The sequence below is a fragment of the Euprymna scolopes genome, chromosome 2 (genome assembly GCF_053919585.1).
Source record: "Euprymna scolopes isolate OS-2025 chromosome 2, ASM5391958v1, whole genome shotgun sequence".
Taxonomy (NCBI): Eukaryota; Metazoa; Mollusca; class Cephalopoda; order Sepiida; family Sepiolidae; genus Euprymna; species Euprymna scolopes.
Genome location: NC_136483.1, coordinates 14321928 through 14347734, shown reverse-complemented (window position 1 = coordinate 14347734; position 25807 = coordinate 14321928). Strand labels below are relative to the sequence as shown.

Genomic DNA, 25807 nt, shown 5'->3' with positions numbered 1-25807 from the left:
TTCATAAAATCAACAGAAGGCTCCTACAGTGCAATGCGATAGTATGTGTGTGTGTGTGTATGTATATATATATATATATATATATATATATACACACATACAAACAAAAAATATAATAGAAATATATATATATATATATATTTCTATTATAATATTTTTTGTTTGTTTACAATTTATACGTACAACATACATATATATAATCACTTACATGATTAATACATACAAAAGGGACACTGTTTCACAAATTTTCATACTGAAAACAAACGTTTATGCACATGATTTCTTTAGGAAACTTATATTAAAGAAGTATTTGCATATTGCATTAAATAAAAGCTATTTTATTAATTAGCTTTGTTATTAATGGTTATTAGTAATAGAATTGTTTTAATTGTTCTGTTTAGGAATATTATTTAAAGTTGATTTATTTCATTTATTTTTAATTATTATTATTCAACGTCAGTTGCATTTAAAAACAGAAGTAAGCTTTATTTAAGCTATGAGTTATTTCCTGTTTGATTTTCATAGAGTAAGATGAATGTGTTTTATACTTCTAAAAATCCAACATGTGGTCCACTTTGATAAAAAAAAAAAAACGTAACCGGATTAAGAGTAGAGATATTCGGCTAAGTGATATTTTTCCCTCCAAAACATCAACAGAGATTAAACCATTTCTGTAATGACCTGTTTCTTTGTTGATTGCAGTGTAATGCTCATTCTGTGCAGTTCTAGGAGGTCCATCCTCCTAGACGTTGTCTTCTCTCTTTGAGAAGAGGTTAGATTATTGCTTATTGCATGAGATGCCTCTGTTTGGGGAATGCAGATGTGTCGGAGTGCTCTTCCTCTGGGGTGCCGACTTTTCAATCGTACTTTCTAACTCTCATGTCATATTTCTTGTGGTGGGCAAAAAATAAATACCTTTGGTATATCTTAAATGCTATGTGATTAAACTCGCGACCTGGCAGTATGTTTGAACCTGGTAACGCCGGATATATACAACTAGTGTGTGTATGTGTGTGTATATACATACATATATATATATATATATATATGTATATATATATATATATATATATAATTAGCGATGTCATGATTCTAATATTTTGCCTGATTCTGATACAATTACCGATTCTGATTTTTTTTTTTATTAGTCTCTAAATATTTAACTATAAAGTTGTCATTTTTTTCCTTGATTACCATAAAAACACATGTTAAATGTGCAGATATTTTCCTAAACGTAAAAATACATTTGTAGGAGATGATGAGCGAGTTTAGTTTTACTAGCAGTTTAAAATCAATATTTTATTATTACCAGCAATGGAAGCGTTTGCTTTAAACAAAATCAAATAAAAATTACAATAAAAAAAATTTTCAGCATCAGAAAGTAGGTAAGAATTTTTCTGATTCTGATACCCCCAAATTTTCCAGTTTTTTTTTTTCCCCAATTCTGATTAATCGTCCCAACACTAATATATATATATATATATACACATCACAAGTTTATCTGCTAGCTACGCACTTAATGCGCTGACCAGCGCTGAGCTGTCTACAGTCAGCATATTAACGAGTTTCATTTGTATTTGCTTAAAAATAGAAAACTGTTTTACTGCTTTCGTGTTACTAGACTCATTTTTTTATTCTGAGTTTGTCAATTTAAAAAATTATTTGCAAGTCTTTCTTATTTGCAAACAAAACTAAGCCAAAACTGTTTTGTTTTTTAACGCTTTTAGTACATGCGTTTCTGTTATCATGGTATTTATAACTTCTTACTTGTACTTAAGGTAGACTTGTTTTTTAGTGGTCAACAAAAAAACAAATATATAACAAATAAAATGTACTTGTGCACTTATGCTACCATGCTGAAATAATGTTATTAAGAAACCCATTCTTAACATTGGGAGGGAATGGTGTTTTGTTAACTATTCTGTCCTTTCACCTAACAATTTAATTTTAAAAAGATATCATGAAACTTGAATTTAATTTGACAATACTATTTGAAAAAATAGCATGGTAACAGAAGTGCATAAGCACCCAAATAAATATTACCAGAGGCAAGATAAGTTACTTTTCTACCTAGTTGGATAAGTGTTAAGTGTATTTAATTGATATAAAATGTTTGTTTCGAAAAGTAAGTAGTGTCAAGCATTACACAAACACAAGAAAAATAACCACGTCTCATATCTCATGTCTTTGAAATCTCAACAATGATTTAAAAATATACAAAATACTGTTAGAAACCCAACGAATAAATGTTTTTGGGACATTTATTGGGTTTCTAATAGTATTTTGTATAATTTTTTATTTTTAACTCATTACCGAGACCCTTTTTTGAATAAGGAAAACAAACCCGTTTTTGTTTGTTTTTTTTTAACTGAGGATATCTAAATACTAACAATAATAATAACAACAACCATTTCTTCACCTTTTTATATTTTTTATATCGGAAAACTTTACGATATGAAAAAAATATATGAATAACGTTTTTTTTTTCGTTTCAATATCTTATCTGTTTCATTTATAAAATAAAAATATATAATTGTACTTTAAATAATTTCATTTTTTTGTTTTTAATATTTTAGATAAAATTTCACAAACAGTATCTCAATGCAGTAAAATAACAGGAGAGAAATACCCAAAAGTATGTGCGCGTGTGTGTGGGGGAGGGGGCGGGTTAAAACTAATTACAATAAAGTTCTCTATCGACCAACTAATTTTTAAGCATCAGGAAAACAAATGCATAAAAAAGGCACGTGTCAAGGGTTAGGGTTTTAAAATGTCGGCCTTTGACACGTGTCCGTTCTCGCTGTTTTTAAAATCACTTTTAATAACAAAATATTTGGTTTCCAAATGTAAAAATTAGGTGGTTTGATAAAGAATTTCATTGTGATGCATTTTGTAAATTTTTACCTTGTTTCCACTTTAACATTTTTCTTTAAAATGACTACCTTTTAAGGTTTTCGGGTATGCTGAAAACGAATATTTTCCGCAAATAAGTAGCTTTCAGAATATTAAGCACTGTCATTTATTTTATTGCTGGTAGCCATCTTGGTATGTGTGTTTGCACATAGTTTCTCGGGGTTGCGTTTGTGTGCTTGCACGTACCAAGATGGTCACCAGTGATAACATAAGAAATGACATTGTTTAATATCTGGAAAACTACTTATTGCAGAAAATTGAAATGCGATATTCATTTTAAGCACACCCTAAAACCTATAGAAGTAATCATTTTAAATGTTAAGGTGGAAACAAGGTAAGAAATTACCATTTTATTTCTTTGTTTACATAATTGAATTTTCAGTAAAACAACAGTAGAAATGACAAAAATTACCATCAACTGGTGAATATATAATTGTTGCTTATCAGGATTCCTGGTATTATGGAAGCTACATTTGAGAATTCATGTAGATTACGATTTATGGCTGCATCTCAGAAAATAGGGGCATATTTTGGGCCAGATAGAAGATTTATAAAATTGAAAATTGAACTGGTCTCAAAATGCATAAGTTCTTGTCGACTATGGGAATTTTCATCTTTTACAGAAATCCAAAATCTATATGAAAAATTTTCTTTGATTTATTTCCGAGATGAATTCATATCTACTCGATCTTTTTCTTTTCTTTGAGGGGAGTAGTAAAGCTTTGTATTCCTGGGTGACGCCAGATAACCCAAGGATTTAAGATAGAAAAGATAAATATATATATTTTATTTCATGTCAAAATAGATATTGTTTGAAACCAGAGAAATATATTTTTACGGCTGAAAGTTGATGACAGGAAATTTCACTTATAACATTGTCTGGCCTTAAATGAACTCAAGGTCGGATGTCAGAATTGACATTTGAACTTGGAAATCTTGAGAATGAGTAATTCAGATTTCAGGTGTGGGAATCGTATCCACGCAAAACCCTAAAGCTTTCGATTTTGTGGCGAAATCTTATTGGCTGGGGAGACTTTCCAACCCATCCACATACCTTACTATATATACTACTGTCGTGCGAAAATTACTCAGTTTAGTTAGAGTTGGGAGTTGAAGCAGATTGCTTGTTGAATCCAAGAAGAGATGTGACCCCTCCACCTTCCTCATCCAACCGTCTGTCGCTGTCTGAAGAGATTGGAGACTTTGGAAAAACTTACTACAAATTGAATGAGAATTGTAAAAACATTTGTACATAATTCTGCAAAATTAAGCTTCTGTAGATAGACTACATGAGTTTGTCTTTCTTCCTGCCTGCTACTTTGATATTCGCATTTCAGCATACTAGATTTCATGTAACAACCTCAGAGAAGACTAGATGACATGAGCCGAGAATTCTAGAGAAATAAGAGTCCTTAACCACCTTCTCACGTGAGGGGTTACAGGTGGGGAGGCAGGTAAATACCTATTCTCAATAAAGCTATATTTAAATATCACTATAATACTTAGGTTTTTTTTTTTCATGAATAGACACCCACTGTATGATATCATGCGTCAGTTTAAAAAAAAATTTTAATTTATACATCTTAATTTATAATTCATGGCTTATAGTAAAGAGATGCATCAGATTTGACTGCATAATCAGAAAGAGCACACAATTTTACACAAGAGTACCAAGTTTCATGAGAATAGCTTGAAAAATAAATGGTGTCGAAATTACTGAATTTCTTGAAATGTTAAGGTCCGTAATTTAGCCCACTTTTTGTAAAGAAAACCGTCCATGGAAGAGCATAAATTTGTGCACTTAAAATTCTCATAATTTTTAAATTGCTAGTATTTATATAATTCAAACGGTTTTAAGCATCTTTTACCCAGCTCTTTTCATGCAAGTTGATAAAATGACAATTATCTAAAAAGACAAAAAATCAACTAATAAAACTAGTGAGGGTGCACTTGGCTTTTCCTAGTTCTAAAATACATATATTTTAATTGATGCACATTTCGTATTATTACAGAGCCAATTCTCTATTGAATATTATATATGTATAATTCTGATTTTAAAAATAAAAATAAAATGACTAGGGTGTTATCAGCTAGAATTGAAACCAAAACATTTAGCGCTCCAGCCACATTCCCTACCATTTCAGCTATCAACAGATAGATAAGAAAAATTTAAAATCAAACCACTTCAAGCTATGAATTGTCAACAAATTGAAATAAACATTTTACATTTCAACTTGCCAACATATTTCTTACTTAAAGCATCCTTGGTGTATGATTACTATTTCCTGTTAATTTCAGTGTTATGTGATCAGTAATTTAAAAGTATATTGGTTGAATATTTTCACACAGGCGAACACATATATAACTATACTACTGTTTTATTTATATAGATTAAAATAAATAAATGTTGGCCACCCATTCATGTTGGGTTAAATTGATTGAATCAAGAAAAAAATGAATTGACAAAGTAAATCAATTTTTTTTTCAATATAACTTGGGAAAAGACTTACATAAACATTCAAATCATTTTTCTTAAATTTATAATTTGGTGAAATACAAAGAAAATTTCAATCGATTAATTAGTAATTTTTTTTTCATTTTTTTTTTTTTTTAAGTGATGAGTCATTATTAAGAATAGCCTTTCATTCTTTAAATAAAATTATTTAGCTTTCTTTCTCTGCAAAATAATTCATACATTCAAACTAGAAACTTCAAATTATGCAAAAAAATTAAAAATAAGACAGTCATACGATCACCTTGCATAGAAAATTGATCGATACAAAACATTGAAAATAGTTGGAGAAAAATAGTAATCGTTGGAGTGGTATCCTATTGTCTGAAGGGAAATGCTAAGAGAAGGAAGGTAAAGCGATAAGAAATTAATTTCATTAAAGTCTTCTACATGCATATAATTATTGGACCTAGTAATTCATTCCCGTTTGTACATTTGCAATTTTCTCAATAATCATGGCTTGGATTTTTTGTTAAAATTTTGCACAAACATTAGTCATGGTGAAAGTAAATTTTTGCTAGAACAGATTTTCTGAGGTAACTCTGGTGGCCCCCCTAAGAGGCATTATAGGGGTAAAATTGCCCCCAAATTGTTTGTCCGTTCGTTTGTTTGCATTTTTCTCAATAACCACGCCTTGAATTTTTTAAAAATTTTGCACAAGCATTAGTTATGGTGAAAGTAAATTTTTCACTCATGGAGTGGGACCCCACATGCTCAGCTTGTTCAATTTCATTTTTCTTAATATGTTGTTCTTAACTGATGGATTGATTGAGCATTAAACTGGGGAAATAAAGGTTGTGGGTTCTATCCTGGATTTGGGCAAACAATACTTTTTTAATATTTGCATATTTATTTAATTAAACCATATCATAATTTCTAATAATTTCCTAATATCCTAAATGTAATATGGTATGCTAAATTTTTCTTTATTTGATTTACAACACTTACAAAATTCACCAATATGTATTTCGGCTTATTTGAATATAAATCCATTTTAGTAAATATCTCTCTCACATGACTTAAACACTACTTCATTTTTACTTATAATCAATTATTTATTTTGACATTTTATACCACCAGAATGCATTTTGGTTTATTCTTAAACAGTTCAGCAATTTAATCTTTGCTTCACATTTGACTAAAAAACCTATCTATTACTTTTTCACAGAAGAGACGTTGTGAGCCTGTCTCTGCTTTATCATTATTTTCATGGCAAGTGTTCATCTGAGCTCCACTTTACAGTTCCTGCTCACTAAACTTTTATAAAAACACTCTTCTAGCTGAAACTGCTATCAATAATTTCCCCCACTGTTTATCTGTGCCTAAGCCTAAATGTAGATTTCATGAACAAAGCTTCTTTCTTAGAACTGCACGCCTGTGGAATTGTCTTCCGTTTTCCTGCTTTCCGGCTGACTACAATATGGTTGTCTTCAAGTCTAAAGTAAATAAGTTCTTGATGAGCCGTTCCATATAAGTTATCAAATTTACCAAATTTTCATTACTAATGATTACTATATTGTCCAATTTCTACTGTACACTCTTTAACCCTTATCCTTGAGTGGCCTCCTGGCCTTGATAATGTGGTGATGCCTATGTAAAAAAAAAAAAAAAGACAAAAAAAAAGCCTACATTCTAATTAAACTGTCAAAATCCAGATAATAAAAAATACTTTATATTCAGGAGTCCTAGGCAGTACCAAGTATAGACAGCTAGCATATAAAATATTGCATATTAATAATATACACCATATAAATATAATTCATAATATAACCATTTTTTAAGTGAATCCAAATCCGACGCAATAATATTAAAATAAGACTGTGATCACAATGTTTCGGAATTAATAAAAATAAAACTTAAAAAATGCGACATAGTTCTGTTTACAAATACCTAATCTCCATCTCCAAATCACACAGACGTAGCTGGTAGCGCCACATATAGCTTCTCTATATCTCATTCCCTATCTCAGATGGTTACATTTCCGACACGTTTCCCAGACCAGCACGATCAACATGCCTCACTTCTAGATCTCTTTCTGACAACAGTTGCCAATGACTGTACAACAAATGCCCATAGCCCACTCGGGAATGCTGATCACGCTGTGATAATGGTAGAAATCAGCCTAAATTCTCGCCCTAAAACTGAAGACCCACTACTCAAAACAACGAGGTATTACAAAAAGGCTGATTGGGAAGCCATCAGGGAGCTCATCAGAGATGCCTTATGGCAAAATATCTTTACTCTTCCAGCGGAACAGTGTGCAAATGAGACAACTGAATGGTTCAAAACTGCTATTGAAGCACATGTTCCCGCACGGAAATACTATAGCAAGCCCCACTCCCCCCAATGGTTTACTTCTGCTTGTGCAGCTGCCATTTGTCAAAGGCAGCATGCGTTCCGCAGATTCAACCGACATAAGTCCAGCTCAAATAAACAGAAGTTTATAGAAGCTAGAAATAATTGTAAGAGAGTGATAGACACAGCTAAGTGAGATTACTCTGAAACCACCAGAAAGCGCATCGAAGCACAGAAATTAGGAACCCGGGATTTTTGGAAAATCTACAACAGCGTAGTTAATAATGGACAGTCAATTATTCCCCCACTAACAAACAATCATGAGGTTGCTTGCACGGCAACTGACAAGGCTAATCTGCTTGCCAGTCGGTTTGCCTCAAACCCCACACTGAACTCGGTACACCACTCACTCCCTGATTTTCCTCTGCGAACAGACGCCACACTTGACGACTTGAAAATCACCCCTTCTCAGGTACATGCTATTATAAAAAACCTAGACACCTCTAAAGCATGTGGACCAGATCTCATCCCGGCTGTGCTATTAAAAAAATGCTCTGCCGAGGTTGCTCCAGTTCTGTCCAAACTTTACAATAAATGCCTTAACGAATCTTGTTTTCCCGACTGCTGGAAAACCGCCCCTGTGGTACCAGTCTTCAAGAATTCTGGTGAAAGAACTGACCCACTAAATTATCGCCCCATTAGCCTCCTCCCGCTTTTCGCCAAAATATTTGAGTCCTTAGTTAATAAAGCCCTAGTCCAGCACCTAACAGCTGCTAAACTCTTGACTGACAAACAATATGGATTCAGGCAAGCCCGTTCAACAGCAGATATCTTAACTGTAGTTTCTGAACGTATATACCGTTCATTGGATAAAACAGGGGAGGGTAGAGCGGTGGCCCTTGATATATCTAAGGCTTTTGACAGGGTATGGCACGATGGTCTTCTAAGGAAAATTAGATCATATGGAATCACTGGAAGAATTCATAACGTAATTAAATCCTTCTTAAGTAATAGAAAAATCAAAGTTGTCCTCGACGGACGTACATCCAAACAATATGACATAAATGCGGGAGTGCCTCAGGGGTCTATCCTTGGACCTCTATTGTTCCTGATATTCATAAACGACCTCCCTGATAATATTGTTTCAGAGATGGGTATATTTGCCGATGACACCACTCTCTATAACAGATATGAGGGGAAAACAAATGAACACATATCCAAGAAAATGGCAGAAACACTAGAGGATGACCTCCAATCCGTAGTGGAATGGGGACAAAAATGGTTGGTCTCATTCAATGCTGCTAAGACTAAGCTTGTTTCCTTCAATAACTACAAGAAACCTTCTCTACCACCAATAGCAATGGCCAAGAACACATTGTCTGAAAGTACTTCTTTTAAACTCCTCGGCCTAACGTTTACAGGGAATATGAACTGGAATAGATACATTGAGAGCATTGCCAAGGCTGCTGCAAGGAAGGTTGGCTCCCTCTACCGTGCTAGAAAACTACTTACGCCTGCCAGTATCCTATACCTCTATAAGGCAACCATTCGCCCATGTATGGAGTACTGTTGTCACATCTGGGCTGGTGCATCTGCTGCTTGTCTCTCGCTCCTGGACAGGGTTCAAAAAAGAGTCGCAAACCTGATAGGTCCTGAACTGTCATCTGGGCTTCAACCTCTGTCCCATCGACGAGATGTTGCATCCCTCTGCCTGTTCTACAAATACTTTAATGGTGAATGCTCTGACGAACTGCAAACACTTGTACCTCCCCGACGTAACTACCCCCGACAAACCCGACAAGCTACTAAGTCTCATCCCTTTACAGTGGAGATCCCTAGGTGCAAGAAAGCCTTTTACTCCAATAGTTTCTTCCCCAGAACTGCGGGTCTTTGGAACTCCCTTCCGGGATTCTGCTTTCCCAACTGCAATGATATGCAGAAGTTCAAGTGTAATGTTAACAAACATCTTTCTACTCTTCTCCCTTCATAATGACCCCGCTAATTAATTCCCTAATAGTAGCCCCCTGCTTCAAAGTGGCACTGTGCCTTGTTTGGGGTGAAAATTGAATAAAAAAAAAAAAATAAAAATAAAAAAATTATAATTTTATACATTTTGAATCGTTTTGTTTTGTCTTTTCAGGTGGATTTGCTTTTGTTTATGTGGCACAGGATGTGGTTACTGGAAAAGAATATGCCTTAAAAGTAAGTACAATGTACATATATAATATATATATATATATATATATATATATAATGTATAGATAGATATGTAGATATATATAATTGTTGTTTGATTTTTGTACAAATGAGACAGATTAACATCATGCAAGAAAAAACGGATATCATTTGCACCAAAAAAAAAATCTTGACAAAAAAGGTTAAGAAAAAACATTTGTAGTTTACATTGATGCGTCTATTCATGTCCAAACTGGTTATGTGGCCCTGTCGGTGGGGCATTAGAATACGCCGACTGCCCCCCCCCTGCATGGGGGTCCTGGATATGACCTTAAACTATATCCAGTGGTGAGGCCCCAGCTTGTGGGCTTTGGGGAGTGTGGAGCCACCCTTTAATTACCATTGCTCCCAGGTCCACTCTGACCCGGAGTTGTAGTACCTGTTAGGGTCCCAACTATGGATTAAATAGAAACCGACGTGAAAATAACAAATATATTCTATTAAAAGAATTTTTCTTCAAAATCTTTGGATTTGGCATTAAATAACCCGAAAAGGGTTGATATGCCGTAAAACAAAAACAACCAACCAACCAAACTGGTTATGTCTAATGAATGTTTTTAGCATTTTTCTGTCTTGAAAAATGATACGCTAGAAAAGTTCGCGTGCACAATGATTGCATAATGAAGCACTTTAACTGGCTCAATGTTGTTCAACATGACAGGTAGAAATCTAAGATAAGCACAATGATTTGGTGTTTCCTTCTAGACTAGTTGCGCTATCAAAGCTTGAATCTAGTCCATACTACTATTTTTCCCATTGCTAGGAGGAGGGGGGGGCATAAAAGTTAAATTCATATCTTCCCCGAGGATATTAGATGAAGAGACATTACAGCCAGTTCCACTGCCAGATTAACATCTTCATCTTGTGGTATTTAGGATTCTGCAAGTGTCTCTGACTCTTGTGTGAGCAACCCATATCATGCCTGCTCTCCATGTGGTTACATCCAAAGGGGTGATATCGATTGAATGAAGTATCACTTACAGGTTTGTTTTGGTCTACCATGTTCCCTAGTGTTTAAGATATCTAAGTGTATTATGGAGTTGATGCAAGGCGTGGCACACTGTACATGGGCAAAACATCTGTTATGCTGAGCGCTTAAGGCATCTATAATCTCTCCAATACCAAGTTTCTGATGCATAATTTAAGGGATATTTTCCTCCATCTGGTATTCTTAAATGGTCCCCCATCTAAGTACTGATCAGGCACAGCATTTCTTAACTTTAATGACCCGACAACCTATGTTTCTGCATGATATAGCTGTGATATATGCTGTATAATGGTATACAATAGAAACAAATAAATTAAAAAATTAAAGTTGTCTTTTGTAGTGATATGATATACCAAATGTCTAAATTTTATATGATTATCGTTATAAAAATAAACACAGACCCGGTAATAGAAATAGAAGCAGGAAACGAACATGGGTAATGCATCAAAATTTGGCCAGGACAAAGGAAGAGGAGATTAAAAGATTGAATAGGTATACTAAAAGGCACCAAAAAAAACAGGCACAAACAAAAGAGAATGAAAAGGGAATAACTTTTGAATGGTCAAATATTAAGCTATGTAAAATTGTCATTTTAAAATTTTATAGCTTCATAATTTTGTATCATTTCGCTATTGAACAAAGCTTTCTCTTTTTATATACTGAAAATCTATACATAATTATATTTCCTTTTAATGTTATGTGTGTATATGAAATAATATATAAAACTGATTTCTATAGAAAGAAAGAAAAGGTTATCTACATATGATCTAAAAGTAATTTGCTGGCAAAGACAATGGAAATGCCTTTGAATCTGGACATGTACTCCTAATAGGGCTAGGAGAATGTAATCTTAAAATTCTAAATATTTCTAATTTTTATGAAATTTAAATCATATTTATAATTTTTTTTGTGGAAGATGGTGGAAGTGTTCTTCTGTATCTATGCTACCCTCTATGTGTATGAATATTTAAATTGCACCAACCTATGACCCATAGGAACACAACCCCTGTAAAACTTTCAATACGTATAGCAAATTTTAATGAAATTTAGGCCATCTATAGAAGGCACTAATGCAGAAAGTTTTCAGCTTCTTTCAACCATATTAGAAGTCGAAATCAGGGGAGGGGGGATAGTAAAAGCAAAAAAATTAATATGGCGTTATGAGCATTGTGAAAAAGTTCATAGTAGTGTTACTCATTCAATCCCGAGCAATGTCAGGTATTCCAGCTAATATTGTATAGTTTTAAAAGATTTGGTATCAAAGAATATCAAAGTATCGATACTTTTGACACTTCTTTTATTTATTGTAATTCTGTAAATGCCCGAAATTATAAATAGAACGTCTGATTTATAAAAAGTGATAGATGTGAAGACATATGAGAGTGCTTCACTCACAAGTTAATCAAAACGTCCAAATCCTATTGTTTTTAGATAATTTTCAAAGTCTATGACTCACAGCTTTTACATGGCTTAACTTCAGTGATCCATTGAAAACCAGTGTCTAGTATGGTTTTGCATCATAGTCAGTCAATCTAGTTTGACTTCAACTTTAACCATGACTGGTTAACCTATTGCTGCTTGTTTTTCTTTTGAGTTATGAGTACGAATGAATTTAGAAAAGGTAGCAGTTTTTTCTAGTGATTATAAGGAAATATATTTTCGTTTTCTAAATCATGAAACAAATTTGTTTCTCTATCTTAGAGACAAAAACATTTCTTTTAAAGCATTCTAAAAAAACGAAAACAAAAAAGATGAGACAGATTTTAACAATTCAATTTATTCATGAAGATGGATGCCACTATGAAGTATGAATATTAGATATTCATTTTAGCTGCTCGTGTTGCTTTCTATGCATGTGAAATCCGTTATTAGCGGGATGTTTTGTTGTATCATTAAATACGGCATGCATGTCAGAAAAGAAAGATAAAAGAAAACAGTTGATTAATGCTTATTTACTGTTTGTCAATAACTTGAAATTAAACGCTGGTCAAAGAGACATGTAAATACATAAAGAAAGAAACTTAAGAAAAATTAATCATAAACAAGAAATACAATGTTCCACAACAATATACTCGGGGGGGGGGGGATATGAATACGATCATTTAGTTCTTTGGCCATATCTCTGACAGGTGACTCAATCAGAAAAATAACCTTAAGAGGCAAAAGACCAGTTAATGTTTAAGAAGCATGCAAAAAAAAAAAGAGTGGTTTCAACGATATCCAATCAGTTTAAAGGGTTTACTAATAATAATCACAAAAGTACCTAATCTCACGACCATAACACTCTCTATCACTTTACCTCCAAGCCAGGTAACTCTGATACCAAAGTATTATTTATTATCAGGCTTCATTTACTATTTTCATTCATTACATTTTTACAAATGTTTTAGATTTTGCGTTCAATTCAAACTAGATTCAACTTTATCTGCTTTTTAATTATTTTACTAAATTAGACATATGATGAACTGAATGATTTGTTATTTTTGTTTGTAATCTTGCATATTTTTCAATAATCAAAAAATTCCACCCTTGTTAAAAAATAATGTAAACTATTGAATTCATTTCAAACTTATGTGTGTAGGATAATGACTTCTTTTTTTTTTTTTTGCTTTTTTTTTTTTTTTTGCCTTTTTTTTAGCAAATCTTTAACATTTTTCCCCATTTTCTGGCATATTGCATGAATTTAACAAATTTTAAAGCAAATCTTTAATTCCATTATCACCCCAAACAAGGCACAGTGCCACTTTGATGTAGAGAGCTACTATTTGGGACATAAGTTGCAGGGGTACTATGTAAGGAGTCGAGCAGCAAGATGTTTATTCACATTACACTTGAACTTTTGCATGTTAGTACAGTTGGGAAAACATGAACCCAGAAGGGAGTTCCAGAGTATAGCAGTTCTGGGGGAAAAAAAAACTATTGGAGTAGAAGATCTTCTTGCATCTAAGAATCTCTACTGTATAGAGGTGGGCTTTTGCTGCCTGTTAAGTTTGTCAAGGGTATTTACATTGAGGGGGTACAAGAGTTTGTAGTTCGTCAGAGCATTCACCATTAAAATACTTGTAAAACGAGCAGAGGGATGCAACATTTCGTCAATGGGACAGTGGTTGAAGTTTGGATGACAGCTTAGGACCTATCAGGTTGATGACTCTTTTTAATCCTGTCCAGGAAGGAGAAACTAGTAGCAGATGCACCAGCCCAAATGTGACAAGAATACTCCATATATGGGTGAATGGTGGCCTTATAGAGGTACAGGTACATGGGTGAATGGTGGCCTTATAGAGGTACAGGATATTTTCCGGCGTAAATAACTTTCTAGCACGTTAGAGAGAGCCCACCTTCCTCGCAGCTGCCGTGGCAATGCTCTCAATGTACCTGTTCCAACTTATGTTCCCTGTGAACATTAGACCAAGGAGAGTACTTTCAGGTAATGTGTTTTTGGTGGTAGAAAAGGTTTCTTGTAATTATCGAAGGAAACAAGCTTAGTCTTGGCAGCATTGAATGTGACCATCCATTATTGTCCCCATTCCACTACAGATCGGAGGTTTTCCTCTAGCGTGTCTGCCATTTCCTTAGATATGTGTTCATTTGTTTTCCCCGCGTGCCTGTTATAGAATGGTGTCATCAGCAAATATATCCATCTCAGAGACAATTTTATCAGGGAGGTCATTTATGAATATTAGGAATATTAAAGGTCCAAGAATAGACCCCTGAGGTACACCTGAATTTATATCATATTGTTTAGATGTACAGCCATTGAGGACAACCTGGATTCTTCTCTTATTTAAGAAGAATTTAATTATGTTAAGTATTCGTTCAATGATACCATATGATCTGATTTTCCTGTGGAGACCATCATGCCATACCCTGTCAAAAGCCTTAGATATATCTAAGGCTACCACTCTACCCTTCCCTGTTTTGTCCAGTGAATGGTATATACATTCAGAGATTACAGTTAAGAATGGGCTTGTCTAAATCCATATTGTTGGTCGATCAAAAGTTTAGCTGCTGTAAGGTGATGGACTAGAGCTTGGTTAATTATGGACTCAAATATTTTGGTGAAAAGTGGGAGGAGGCTAATGGGGCAATAATTTAATAGTTCAGTTCTTTCGCCAGAATTCTTGTAAATTGGTATCACAGAAGCAGTTTTCCAGCAGTCAGGAAAGCAAGTCGTTAAAGCATTTGTTGTAAAGCTTTGAGAGGACTGGAGCAACTTGAGCATTTTTTTAATAGCACTACCGGGATGAGATCGGGTCCACATGCTTTTGAGGTGTCTAGGTTCTTTATCATATCATGCACCTGAGAAGATTTTCAGATCATCTAGTGAGGCACCAGCCTGCAAAAGAAAGTCATGGAGGGCGTGGTTTGCTGGGTCCGACATGGAGTTTGAGGCAAATCGACTGGTAAGCATGTTAGCCTTTTTGGATTTCGTACAAACAAGTTCATGATTGTTGGATAGTGAAGGAATTGTTGATTGCCCATTATTTATTACACTGTTGTAGGTTTTCCAGAAATTACGGGTTCCTAATTTCTGTGCTTTGATGCGTTTTCTGATGGTTTCTGTATATTCACTCTTAGCTATTACTATTTCTTACAATTACTTCTAGCTTCTATATACTTTTGTCTGTTTGTACTGGACTTACGTCAGTTAAATCTGTAATATGCATGCTGCCTTTCTGCAATGGCTGCTGCACAAGTAGGAGTAAACCATTGAGGAAAGTGGGATTTCCTGAAGAATTTCTACCCGGGAACATGTGCTTCATTGCCGTTTTGAACCAATGGCTCTTCAGTTTTGGGACAAGAATTAAGGGCGATTTCTACCATTATCACAGCATGATCAGTATTCCCGAGTGGGCTATGGGCATTTGTTACACAATCAAATCATCGGGAACTGTGATCAGAAATAGATCTAGGAGTGAAGCATGTTGATCTTGCTGATCTGGGAAACGTGCCGAAAATGTAACCGTCTGTGATAGGGAATTGGATATAGAAAAGCTAGGTGTTATGCTACCAGCTGCAGCTGTTTAAGTAGAGAATCCAAGCTAATTACTGTGGTGAACACCAACTTATGTACTAGTATTGAGGGAGAGTGCTATATCTATGCTGTCCTGGGTCGGGGAAGAGTGATAAAAAAAAATATAAGTAGCTAATGTTATGTTGCATGTTAAGTCTAAAGCAAATAAAGGCCTGGTTGTCTTATTCTAGTTTTGTTTTTCTAGTCAAGAGGAGGGTGTTTCAAATATAGATTCCAAATCTGTCCATATGTTTGTCTGGGCCTTTACGGCAAAGTGTGAGGTAACCAGGCATGTTAAAGTGATTAGAGGGGATGGAGGAGTGTAGGTTAGTTTTACAGTGCTAAGATATCTGGGGTGTTTGTAAGGAGAAATGATCCAACTTCTCATCTACAGGATTGTGGCTTAGGGAAAGCCTACCCGAGATAGGTGCAGTGTCCCTTTCCATGCACAACATGGCACTACAACCATCCCGATATTATACAACTGTTGATGGAGCAGCCACTCTAAATACTACCAAAGAGTTATGGTTCCCATACTATCAGTCAGAAACAGCAGCTAGTCGAACAAAAATCAACCCAGTCCAATTGCATTGGCATGCATGGCACTCAAGCACCCCCAAAGTGGCTAGTTTTAGGGGATGGGAATAGGGCGGAAGTGAGGAACAGCGTTCATTGCCCTAGTCAAGAAACAAGATCAAACATTGGGTGTTTCTGTCGAGTCCCTGTGCTCATACTTCTCCGCCTGGCTAATAGGCAAAGGAGTATGAAAGCTGGGCGATAGTCTATCTACTAGCATTACAAGTTGATTTTTTTTCTTTTTAGATAATTGTTATTTTATCAACTTGCATGAAAAGAGCTATGTAAAAGATGCTTAAAACCGTTTGAATTATGCAAATACCAGCAGTAGTTCAAAAGTTATGAGAATTTTAAGTGCTAAAATTTATGCTTTTCCGTGAAAAATTCTTTAGAAAAAGTCAGCTAAATTATGGACCTCAACATTTCAAGAAATTTATTTATTTTTCAAGCTATTCTCATGAAACTTAGCACTCTTGTAAAATTGTGTGCTCTTTCTGATTATGCAGTCAAATCTGATGCATCTTTTTACCATAAGCCATGAATTATAAATTAGGATGTACAATTTCAATTTTTTTTTAAACTGGCACATGGTATCATACAGTGGGTGTCTATTCATGAACAAGACTAAGTAATATAGTAGTATTTATATACAGCTTTATTGAGAATAGGTATTTAGCTGCCTCCCTACCACAGGAGAGCTAAATCTAAAGAGCATTCATGGACAGTATTTACTACTCCCCTCAAAGAAAAGAAAAAAAAATTGAGTAGATATGAATTCATCTCAGAAATAAATCAAAGAAAATTTTTCATAGATTTTGAATTTCTGTAAAAGATGTAAATTCCCATAGTCGACAAGAACTTATGCATTTTGGAACCAGTCCAATTTTCAATTTTGTAAATCCTCTCTATCTGGCCCAAAATATACCCCTATTTTCTGAGATGCAACCATAAATCGTACTCTACATGAATCCTTGATGTAGCTTTCACAGTACCAGGATACCAGGAATCCTGATAAGCAACAACTATATATTCACCAGTTGATGGTAATTTTTGTCATTTCTATTCTGGTGTTTTACTGAAAATTCAACTATGTAAACAAAGAAATAAAACAGTAATTTTTTACCGTGTTTCCACCTTAACATTTAAAATGACTACTTTATATATTTTAGGGTATGCTGAAAACGAATATCGCATTTCAATTTTCCACAAATAAGTAGTTTTCCAGATATTAAACAATGTCATTTCTTATATTATCATTGGTGGCCATCTTGGTATGTGTGAGCGCGCAAACATAACCCCGAGAAACTATGCGCAAACGCACGTACCAATATGGCCACCAGCAATAACATAAGAAATGACATTGCTTAATATCCAGAAAGCTACTTATTTGCAGAAAATTTAAATGCAATATTCATTTTCAGCATACCTGAAAACCTTAAAAGGTAGTCATTTTAAAGAAAAATGTTAAGGTGGAAACAAGGTAAAAATTTACAAAATGCATCACAATGAAATTCTTTATCGGACCATCTAATTATTATTATTATTATTTAGATATCTTGAGTTAAAAAAAAAAACAGGTTTGTTTTACAGATTCGAAAAAAATGGTCTTGACAATGAGTTAAAAATAAATTCAAGTTTCACAATATATTTTATTTGTTAGGTAAAAGTACAGAATAGTTAACAAAACACCCTTCCTTCCCTATGTTAAGAATCGGTTTCTAAATAAATAAATCAGCATGGTAGCATAAGTGCATAAGTACCTTTTTATTCGTTATATATATTTTTTTGTTTTTTGCTTTTTTTATCACTAAAAAACACAATTCTGTCTTAAGTACAAGTAAGAAGCTATAAATACAATGACAGAAATGCATGCACTTAGTACATTTTGTTTTTTAACGCTTTTAGTACATTGTACTAAAAGCGTTAAAAACAACAAAATAGTATTGTTTGGAAATCAAATTAAAAAAAACTTGAAAATAATTGTTTTAAATTGACAAACTCAGAATAAAAAATGAAACTGATTTTTCTGCTTTCGTTTTGTAAACAGAAAAAACAGTTTTTTATTTTTAAGAGAATACAAACGAAACTTGTTAATGCGCTGACTTTAGTCAGCTCAGCACATAAGTGTATAGCGAGCCGTTTTCCCCATTAAGCGAATTTGAATTTCTATAAAAGATAACATTTTAAACAAATTTCCGCACCATTAATAACCATCAAATATTTACATATTATACGTGAAAATAATCCTGAAAATATTATCTATATGAAAATGGATGATATATGCTGATTTATCTTATCAATTTTGAAATGTTCTTCGTCAACTTTGCTCGATTGTAACTTTGCTTCCTATGATCGTAAAAATATAAATCAAAGTCCAGTAGAGATGAAATTCTATGCTTATATAGCCTTTAAAATTTTAGCCATATCCATCAAATTTGACCGCATGCATGTGTATCCAAACACAACGTATGAAATGTAAATATTGAAAAAACACTTTCCTCTTTTGTTGTCATTTTTTATCATTTTTTTCATTCTTAACTTGGAGCATTAAAACATTGAACGCATAAAAGAAAAATAAATTAACATCATTGGAATGTTTATTCTATTCTCTTTCCATCAATGTATTTTTTTTTTTAATTGACCCACAAATAAAAAAGATATGACTTGTTGAAGCACATTAGGTATGCAATATTGCTGATGTCCACGAAAATACAGCATATGCTTGTAATGTTACAGCTACTCCTTAAGCAGTTTTAAGTTTGCAAATCAGTAATTTGTTTGAGTCACCAGCTTTAGGAAGGTTGTCAACCATGAACGAAGAGGCCTCCCACCCCTAGGTTTAGCTTCAGAGCTTTTCTTCTAGATGGATGACCTGAGAAGATCTATGGGTCCATCAGCACTGAGAAGGTTAGCCTTGCACCTGGGTCCTAAATCAGGTATTTCTGCGACCCCTGCATGGGTAGTTAATGTTAAGGGGTTAGTTTTTAAAGGTAATATATCTACTGAAAAATTACACTCCTCAGAATAATTAAAATGACACTACTATGTTACTGGTTGATTTTAGGAGTTAATATTTGATTTAAAATATTATTCATATGTTAGTTTGGGAATAGGATAACAAGTTAAAGTATGATTAAATTAATATTAAGAAATTAAGTTAAAGTTTGATGCCCAAACTCTGCATATTTATGACGATAGGAGGGATAAAATGTATCTATTCAATATATAGTAAAGTAGCGACATATCTATGATTTGGAGCATAATTCAGCATAGGTATATCTGGAAGTAAAGTATAGGCTATCGCGTATTTAGTATGTATAATTTAGTATAAATAGGAATATGGACATAATTACAGTAGATACAAACATATAGAACTTGTACATATGAGGTATATTTCTTAAAGTTTTAGCAAGAAAGATAACTGTCCTTTTGTTTAAAATTCGAAATTTTATTTTGCATAAGTTTTTTGTATTGCTTTCACCCATCTAAGGGAAAGAGATAAAGAGTGCTATTTAATACAGATCACTTTAAATCTAAGTACAAAACTATGGCTAATAAGTATTTATTTTATAGCTAAGCTATAGGATAAGAATATACACTAATGCATGCCTTAGCAATAGAATTCTATAGATGTTTAGTGTGTATTGATTTTTAAAGAGTCAGCCTGTTAAGGTTGAGGACCGGAAGCTAAACCCCTCTCCAGAGGTACATGCAATGTATGTGATTTTATAGCAGATTGGAAAGATGAGCTTTCAGGAGAGATGATTATAACTTTCAGAATACAGTACAAATACACATTAGAATATACAAATTTTTTGGTAGAGTTTAGAGTATAAAAATTTAGGATAATGTTTATTATGCAAAACAGACACAGACAGTCGATTTGGAGGCAAAGTATCTATTTGATATAATTGGATATGTGTAGCATTGCTAGCAGCGCCATTAACTTAGTTTTGAAAGAAACAATTAAACATCATACAATATAGCTTTAAGTAGCGATATAACTATGAAAGTACATTTCAATGCAGGTATAACTGGAAGTAATGTATAAGCTATTGAAGATCCTGTATGTAATTTAACATAAGATAACAATATGGGCATATTCATAGCATATACGAAGTTGTAGATATTAAGTATATTACTTAATAAAGTTCTTCTGCCCTCTAACGTTCAAGGACAAATTTCCGCTTCACCAAATTCAGAAATGCATCTTGCACAATCATTAGCAGCTCCTTTCTTTCCCCCTTCATAATAATTGACTTGAAAGAAATAGCTTGCTCTAAGGACAAAATTCAGTTGTTAATGCACACTAGGCCTCGAAATATGATGTTAGGACTCTGGTTAGCACCGAACTTCTGTAGTGACTAGTCAGTTTGAACAGTTTGAAAACCGAAAATCAATCTATCACGATTTCTATCCATTACAGATTAGTAATAAGAAGGGGAGGGGCCTTAATGGCCATCTTCATTTTTTTTTTTTTTTTTAACGGGTCAGCTATTAATTTTTTCCTTCTATTTAATTTAAAGGATGAGTTTCGACTTTTCTAATGCTATTTAAAAATATATAAACTCATTCTCCAATCTTAATAAATGCTAGCAAATAGTTAAACATTTTCTGACTTGAGAGACAGAAATCTGGATACAAAGTTATAAGTCAGTAGGTAAGACGGAATATGGAAGAACTAAGATAAAATTTGTAATATTTACCGTTCAGAAGTTTAGTTTGAGTAGGAATAACTGCATATTTTTTTTTTTTTTTTAATTTTTTATTTCTGCGCCGGAGTCCCAAACCCCACATGGAGAGTTTTGATTTTTTGAGCCAACACTAAAGTTTATACATCTACCAAAATGTTACACTCGAAATAATTGGAAAGGGTTTGACAACTCTATTTAATTGTTAATGGAAAAGAGGGTACAAGTGAAAAGCGTACAGTGGAAGGATGTAGCTTTGCAACTGGTTGATTTTAGGAGTTTATATATGATTAAGATATTGTTCATATATTAGTTTAACAATAATATAAAAATGATTAACCAAGATGCAAAGTGGTACTTGGAATTAAGATAAATATTCAGAATCATGCATTAGATTTTAAGTCGATAAGAGTGAAAAGTAAAATGTATCTATTCAATATAGGTTTGCGTAATGATATAACTATGATTAAAAGTACATTTCAATACAGGTAAAAAACAGGAAGTTAGGTATGAGCTATGAAATTTCGTTATGAATAATTAGATATAAATAGCTGTATGGTTATATTTACAGTAGATATAAACATATAGAAATTGAAGATATTAAGTATATTACTTAACTTTTTTTTTTTTTGCTTGTTTTGTTTAAAAGAAAAAGACCCCCCCCCCCTTCATTAAAGATTTGGAAGTGCACCCTGGGTAACATATGAAATGTAATTTGAATTAGTGAAAGTTTTTCGAACCAGGGCTTAGATAACAATAGTAATGTATATAAAGAATTCAGAAGAAGGATAGTTGAGGATTCAAATGAGTTAAGAATAAGGTCAATAGCACAGGAAATATATGCAGTTATTTGAAGTCAATGATTTTCAAGCTAGTAAAGATTTTTCCCGTTTTTGATGAAAACAAATTTCTTATCAAAATATTTAGCAAAATCATATTCTTTTAGGCCACAGTTTAGCTCCATTTAGTATGAAAATTCTCTTAGTAACCTTCTATAACAATGGTTCTTAACTCTTTGGGAATCAAACGTCTAGAGCCGCGAATTTCATTGATAAAAGAAACACTTGTTTTATTTCTAGGATTTGGTTCAATACGTTTATAAATAAAATTTTCAATATTATTTAAAACAATGTTAAATAACACTGGATATTATATATAGCAGTTTAGTTAAATAGAAGTGGCATTATTTTATTCCATGTAATAAAAATTCAACATTCACGTATGCAAATTTATTTTATGAGAAAAGTAGAGGAGAAAATCTGAAGAATAACTGATAATAAAAATTAATGGAAAAGATTTTTCATTTTTTAGCAGACACATACAAAAATAAAAAAAATTGACAAATGTAAGAAATCCCCTTTATAATATTTCTGTGGCTAAAATAGGAAATTAATTCACAGACAAACAAATGTTTTATTTACAGATTCTGGAGAGAGGAGAGGATAGTTTTTCTTGAGTAAAGCTTATCTAATGTATTCTTTTTTATGTAAGATGTAACTTTTTTTTTTTTTTTTTTTTTTGTAAGTTTCAATTTTTTTTTTGTAAGTTTCAGTTCTTACGATATGATTTGCCTTGTGTGTGATAACAATAGAAAAACAACTGTTATTGATAAAAATTACCTGCTATTATTATATAATATTCTAAAGTTTTGTTGCCAAGTTAGTGAAAGTTACCAATTGTAGAATTTCTTCCGATATGTGATTTGCTAGATCTCAAACGTTTAAATGTTCTAGATGTTGTACTCTGGTTGTGGTTGAATCAAATTTAGATTTCCAAACGTTAATTTTGAAAATCCCAAAAATGAATAAGAAGCTGAAAGTTTGTTAAAATTAAGACATAATTTTTTCATTGATCTCCATGTTAATATTTACTTATTGTTTTATAACTGTACTTTATATTCAACTGGACAATTTGTGCAGTAGCTTTAAATTTTAATTTTTTGTTCAGTGCTTGGGTGAATTACTTCCTCTAATTCCTTGTGAATGTGTTCCATTGTATCACTGGCCTTGAAGACACATTTAAACCATATTGATAGTTTTATTTTTTTTTCTCATCTTCTGAGTAAATTCTAATCTTCAAAGTTCATTCCTTACCTCAGAGAAAGAGGAACCAGATGGCTGATTTTGCTTTATGTTGACCATTATATCTTTGCTAGGGCTTCAGACTTATTTGATGCATGATTGATTTAAGTGGATATAATAGAAAATAAGACTAACTATATAAGATGGTTTGATTGGCTAGCCAGGAAGCAAGCATTTTCAATATAGGCAAGCTTGCAGTAATAGTATATATTAAGTATATTACTTAAATAAAGTCCTAACTTTATCTACTCTAATAGAGAAAAATAATTCACAGCATTTTGTTTTGTTTTTTATCGCTAGTTTCCTTTGTAGCATGGGCGGGGGGGGGGGTGACGAATAAGACAGGAAAGTAGATACAAATAAATACATAAAACAAGTTTAAACAAAATAAACATGAAAAAAATTTTATTTTTTTTTTACATAGGCATCACCACTTATCAAGGCCAAGAGGCCACTCAAGGATAAGGGTTAAAGAGTTTACAGTAGACATTGGACAATATAGTAATCATTAGTAATGAAAATTTGGTAAATTTGATAACTTATATAGAACGGCTCATCAAGAACTTATTTACGTTAGACTTGAACACAACCATATTGTAGTCAGCCGGAAAGCAGGAAAACGGAAGACAATTCCACAGGTGTGCAGTTCTAAGAAAGAAGCTTTGTTCATGGAATCTACGTTTAGGTTTAAGCACAGATAAAGAGTGGGGAGAATTATTGATAGTGTGTATAGCTAGACGAGTGTTTCTTGTGAAAGTTTGGCGAGGGGGGGGGCATAGATTGAAGCTCAGTTGAACACCTTCCATGAAAATAACGATACATGAGAGACAAACTCGCAACATCTCTTCTGTGAGATAGAGGTTGCAAGGAAGAGAACAGGACATCTCCTACGAGGCTACGAAGTCTATTTTGAACTCTATCAAGGCAGGACAAGTCCTTTCTAGCAGCTCCTGCCCAGATGTGGCAACAATATTCCATCCTTGGACGTACCTGGCTCTTATAGAGAATAGCATCAGCAGTGAGATATTTACTGGATCGATAGAAAGATCCCACCATTTTTCCAGTGGCCTTGGCAACAGATTTGATGTACGTGTTCCATTTAAGATCAGGAGTAAAGGTCAAGCCCAGAAGCTTGTCAAAACTTGAGGCCTCCTGAAGATGAGAGCCATTCATTTCAATTGATGCCAGATGTGGATTAGAATGTTGATGATGTAAAGATAGAAGCTTGGTTTTAGATGCATTAAAAGTAACCAGCCACTCCTTTCCCCATTGTACTACGTGCTCAAGATCAGAGGAGAGAGAATCGGAGAGAACTTGGTCGTTTACTGTCTTAGATGTGCTACCATAAATGGTAGTGTCGTCAGCATAAATATCTACAAATGATGTAAGGATGTGATTTGGAAGATCATTAATGTAGATCAGGAAAAGAGTTGGGCCCAGGATGGACCCCTGAGGGACACCGGCATTAATACTGTGAGCTTCTGATTTTTGCCCCTCAACTACTACTCTTATGTCCTATCAGAAAGAAATGATTTAATAATTGAGAAGACATTTCCAGCTATACCATAGCTAGAGATCTTATGAAGTAAACCTTTATGCCATACCCTATCAAAGGCCTTAGATATGTCAAGAGCAATTGCCCTAGAAAGGTTGCCTCCATCGAGAGATTTGCTAATCCTATGAGATATAACTGTAAGCACATCTGCTGTAGATCTAGCAGAACGGAAACCATATTGAGTGTCACTAAGAAGGTTATTTTTGTTGAGATGGTTGATTACTTCTGTATTTAACACAGATTCCAACAACTTACTCATGACGCACAGGAGACTTACTGGCCTGTACTGAGAGGGGGATGAGTGATCACCTGAATTCTTAAATACAGGGCATACTGATGAAATTTTCCAGGGAGATGGGAAACTATTCTCCTTAAGACAACGTTTAAACAGTTTTGTAAGTATGGGCGCTAGTTCACATTGAAGTTTTTTGAGTACTATAATTGGAATACCATCAGGGCCAGTTGCTTTACTGGAATCAAGGTTTTTGATTAGCTTGGCAACATCACGTACAAATATACGTATATCACATAGCATGTTTTCTGATACAGGAGGAAATATTGGGGGTTGGCGGCCTTGGTCGCAAAGGGTAGAATTAGCTGCAAAGTTCTTGACAAAGAGTTTTGCTTTGTCTGATGCAGACGAGATTACCTCAGGTCCATTGATAATAGTTGGGATGGAGCACACGCTTCTGTTCAGGATTCTGTTTGCTATTTGCCAAAACTGGTGGGAACCAAGCCGCTGCTCAGTTACGTTGGACTTAACAGATTGAGCATATAACTCTCTAGCGTTCTTTATTACTTTCTTACAATGGTTGCTGGCAGTCCTGAAAGCGGCTTTAGTTTCCATACATCTATTACGTTGGAAGCAGTGGAAAAAGTGATTTCTGTGCGCAATGGCAGCAGCACATTCTGGAGAGAACCATGGCTGGCTGTTAGGTTTTTGCTGA

At 33.7% G+C, this 25807-nt stretch overlaps 1 protein-coding gene across 4 annotated transcripts in view; it reads left to right on the top strand.

Annotated features, from left to right (window-relative positions):
• The window catches only part of LOC145288846 (cyclin-G-associated kinase-like), a 295142-nt gene that overhangs the window by 67832 nt on the left and 201503 nt on the right, over positions 1-25807 (top strand). For all 4 annotated transcript variants that reach the window (XM_080136362.1, XM_080136364.1, XM_080136361.1 and 1 more), the window contains exon 2: positions 9861-9922. In XM_080136362.1, coding sequence (XP_079992488.1) covers positions 9861-9922 — 62 coding nt within the window. The remainder of the gene's footprint in view (positions 1-9860; positions 9923-25807) is intronic.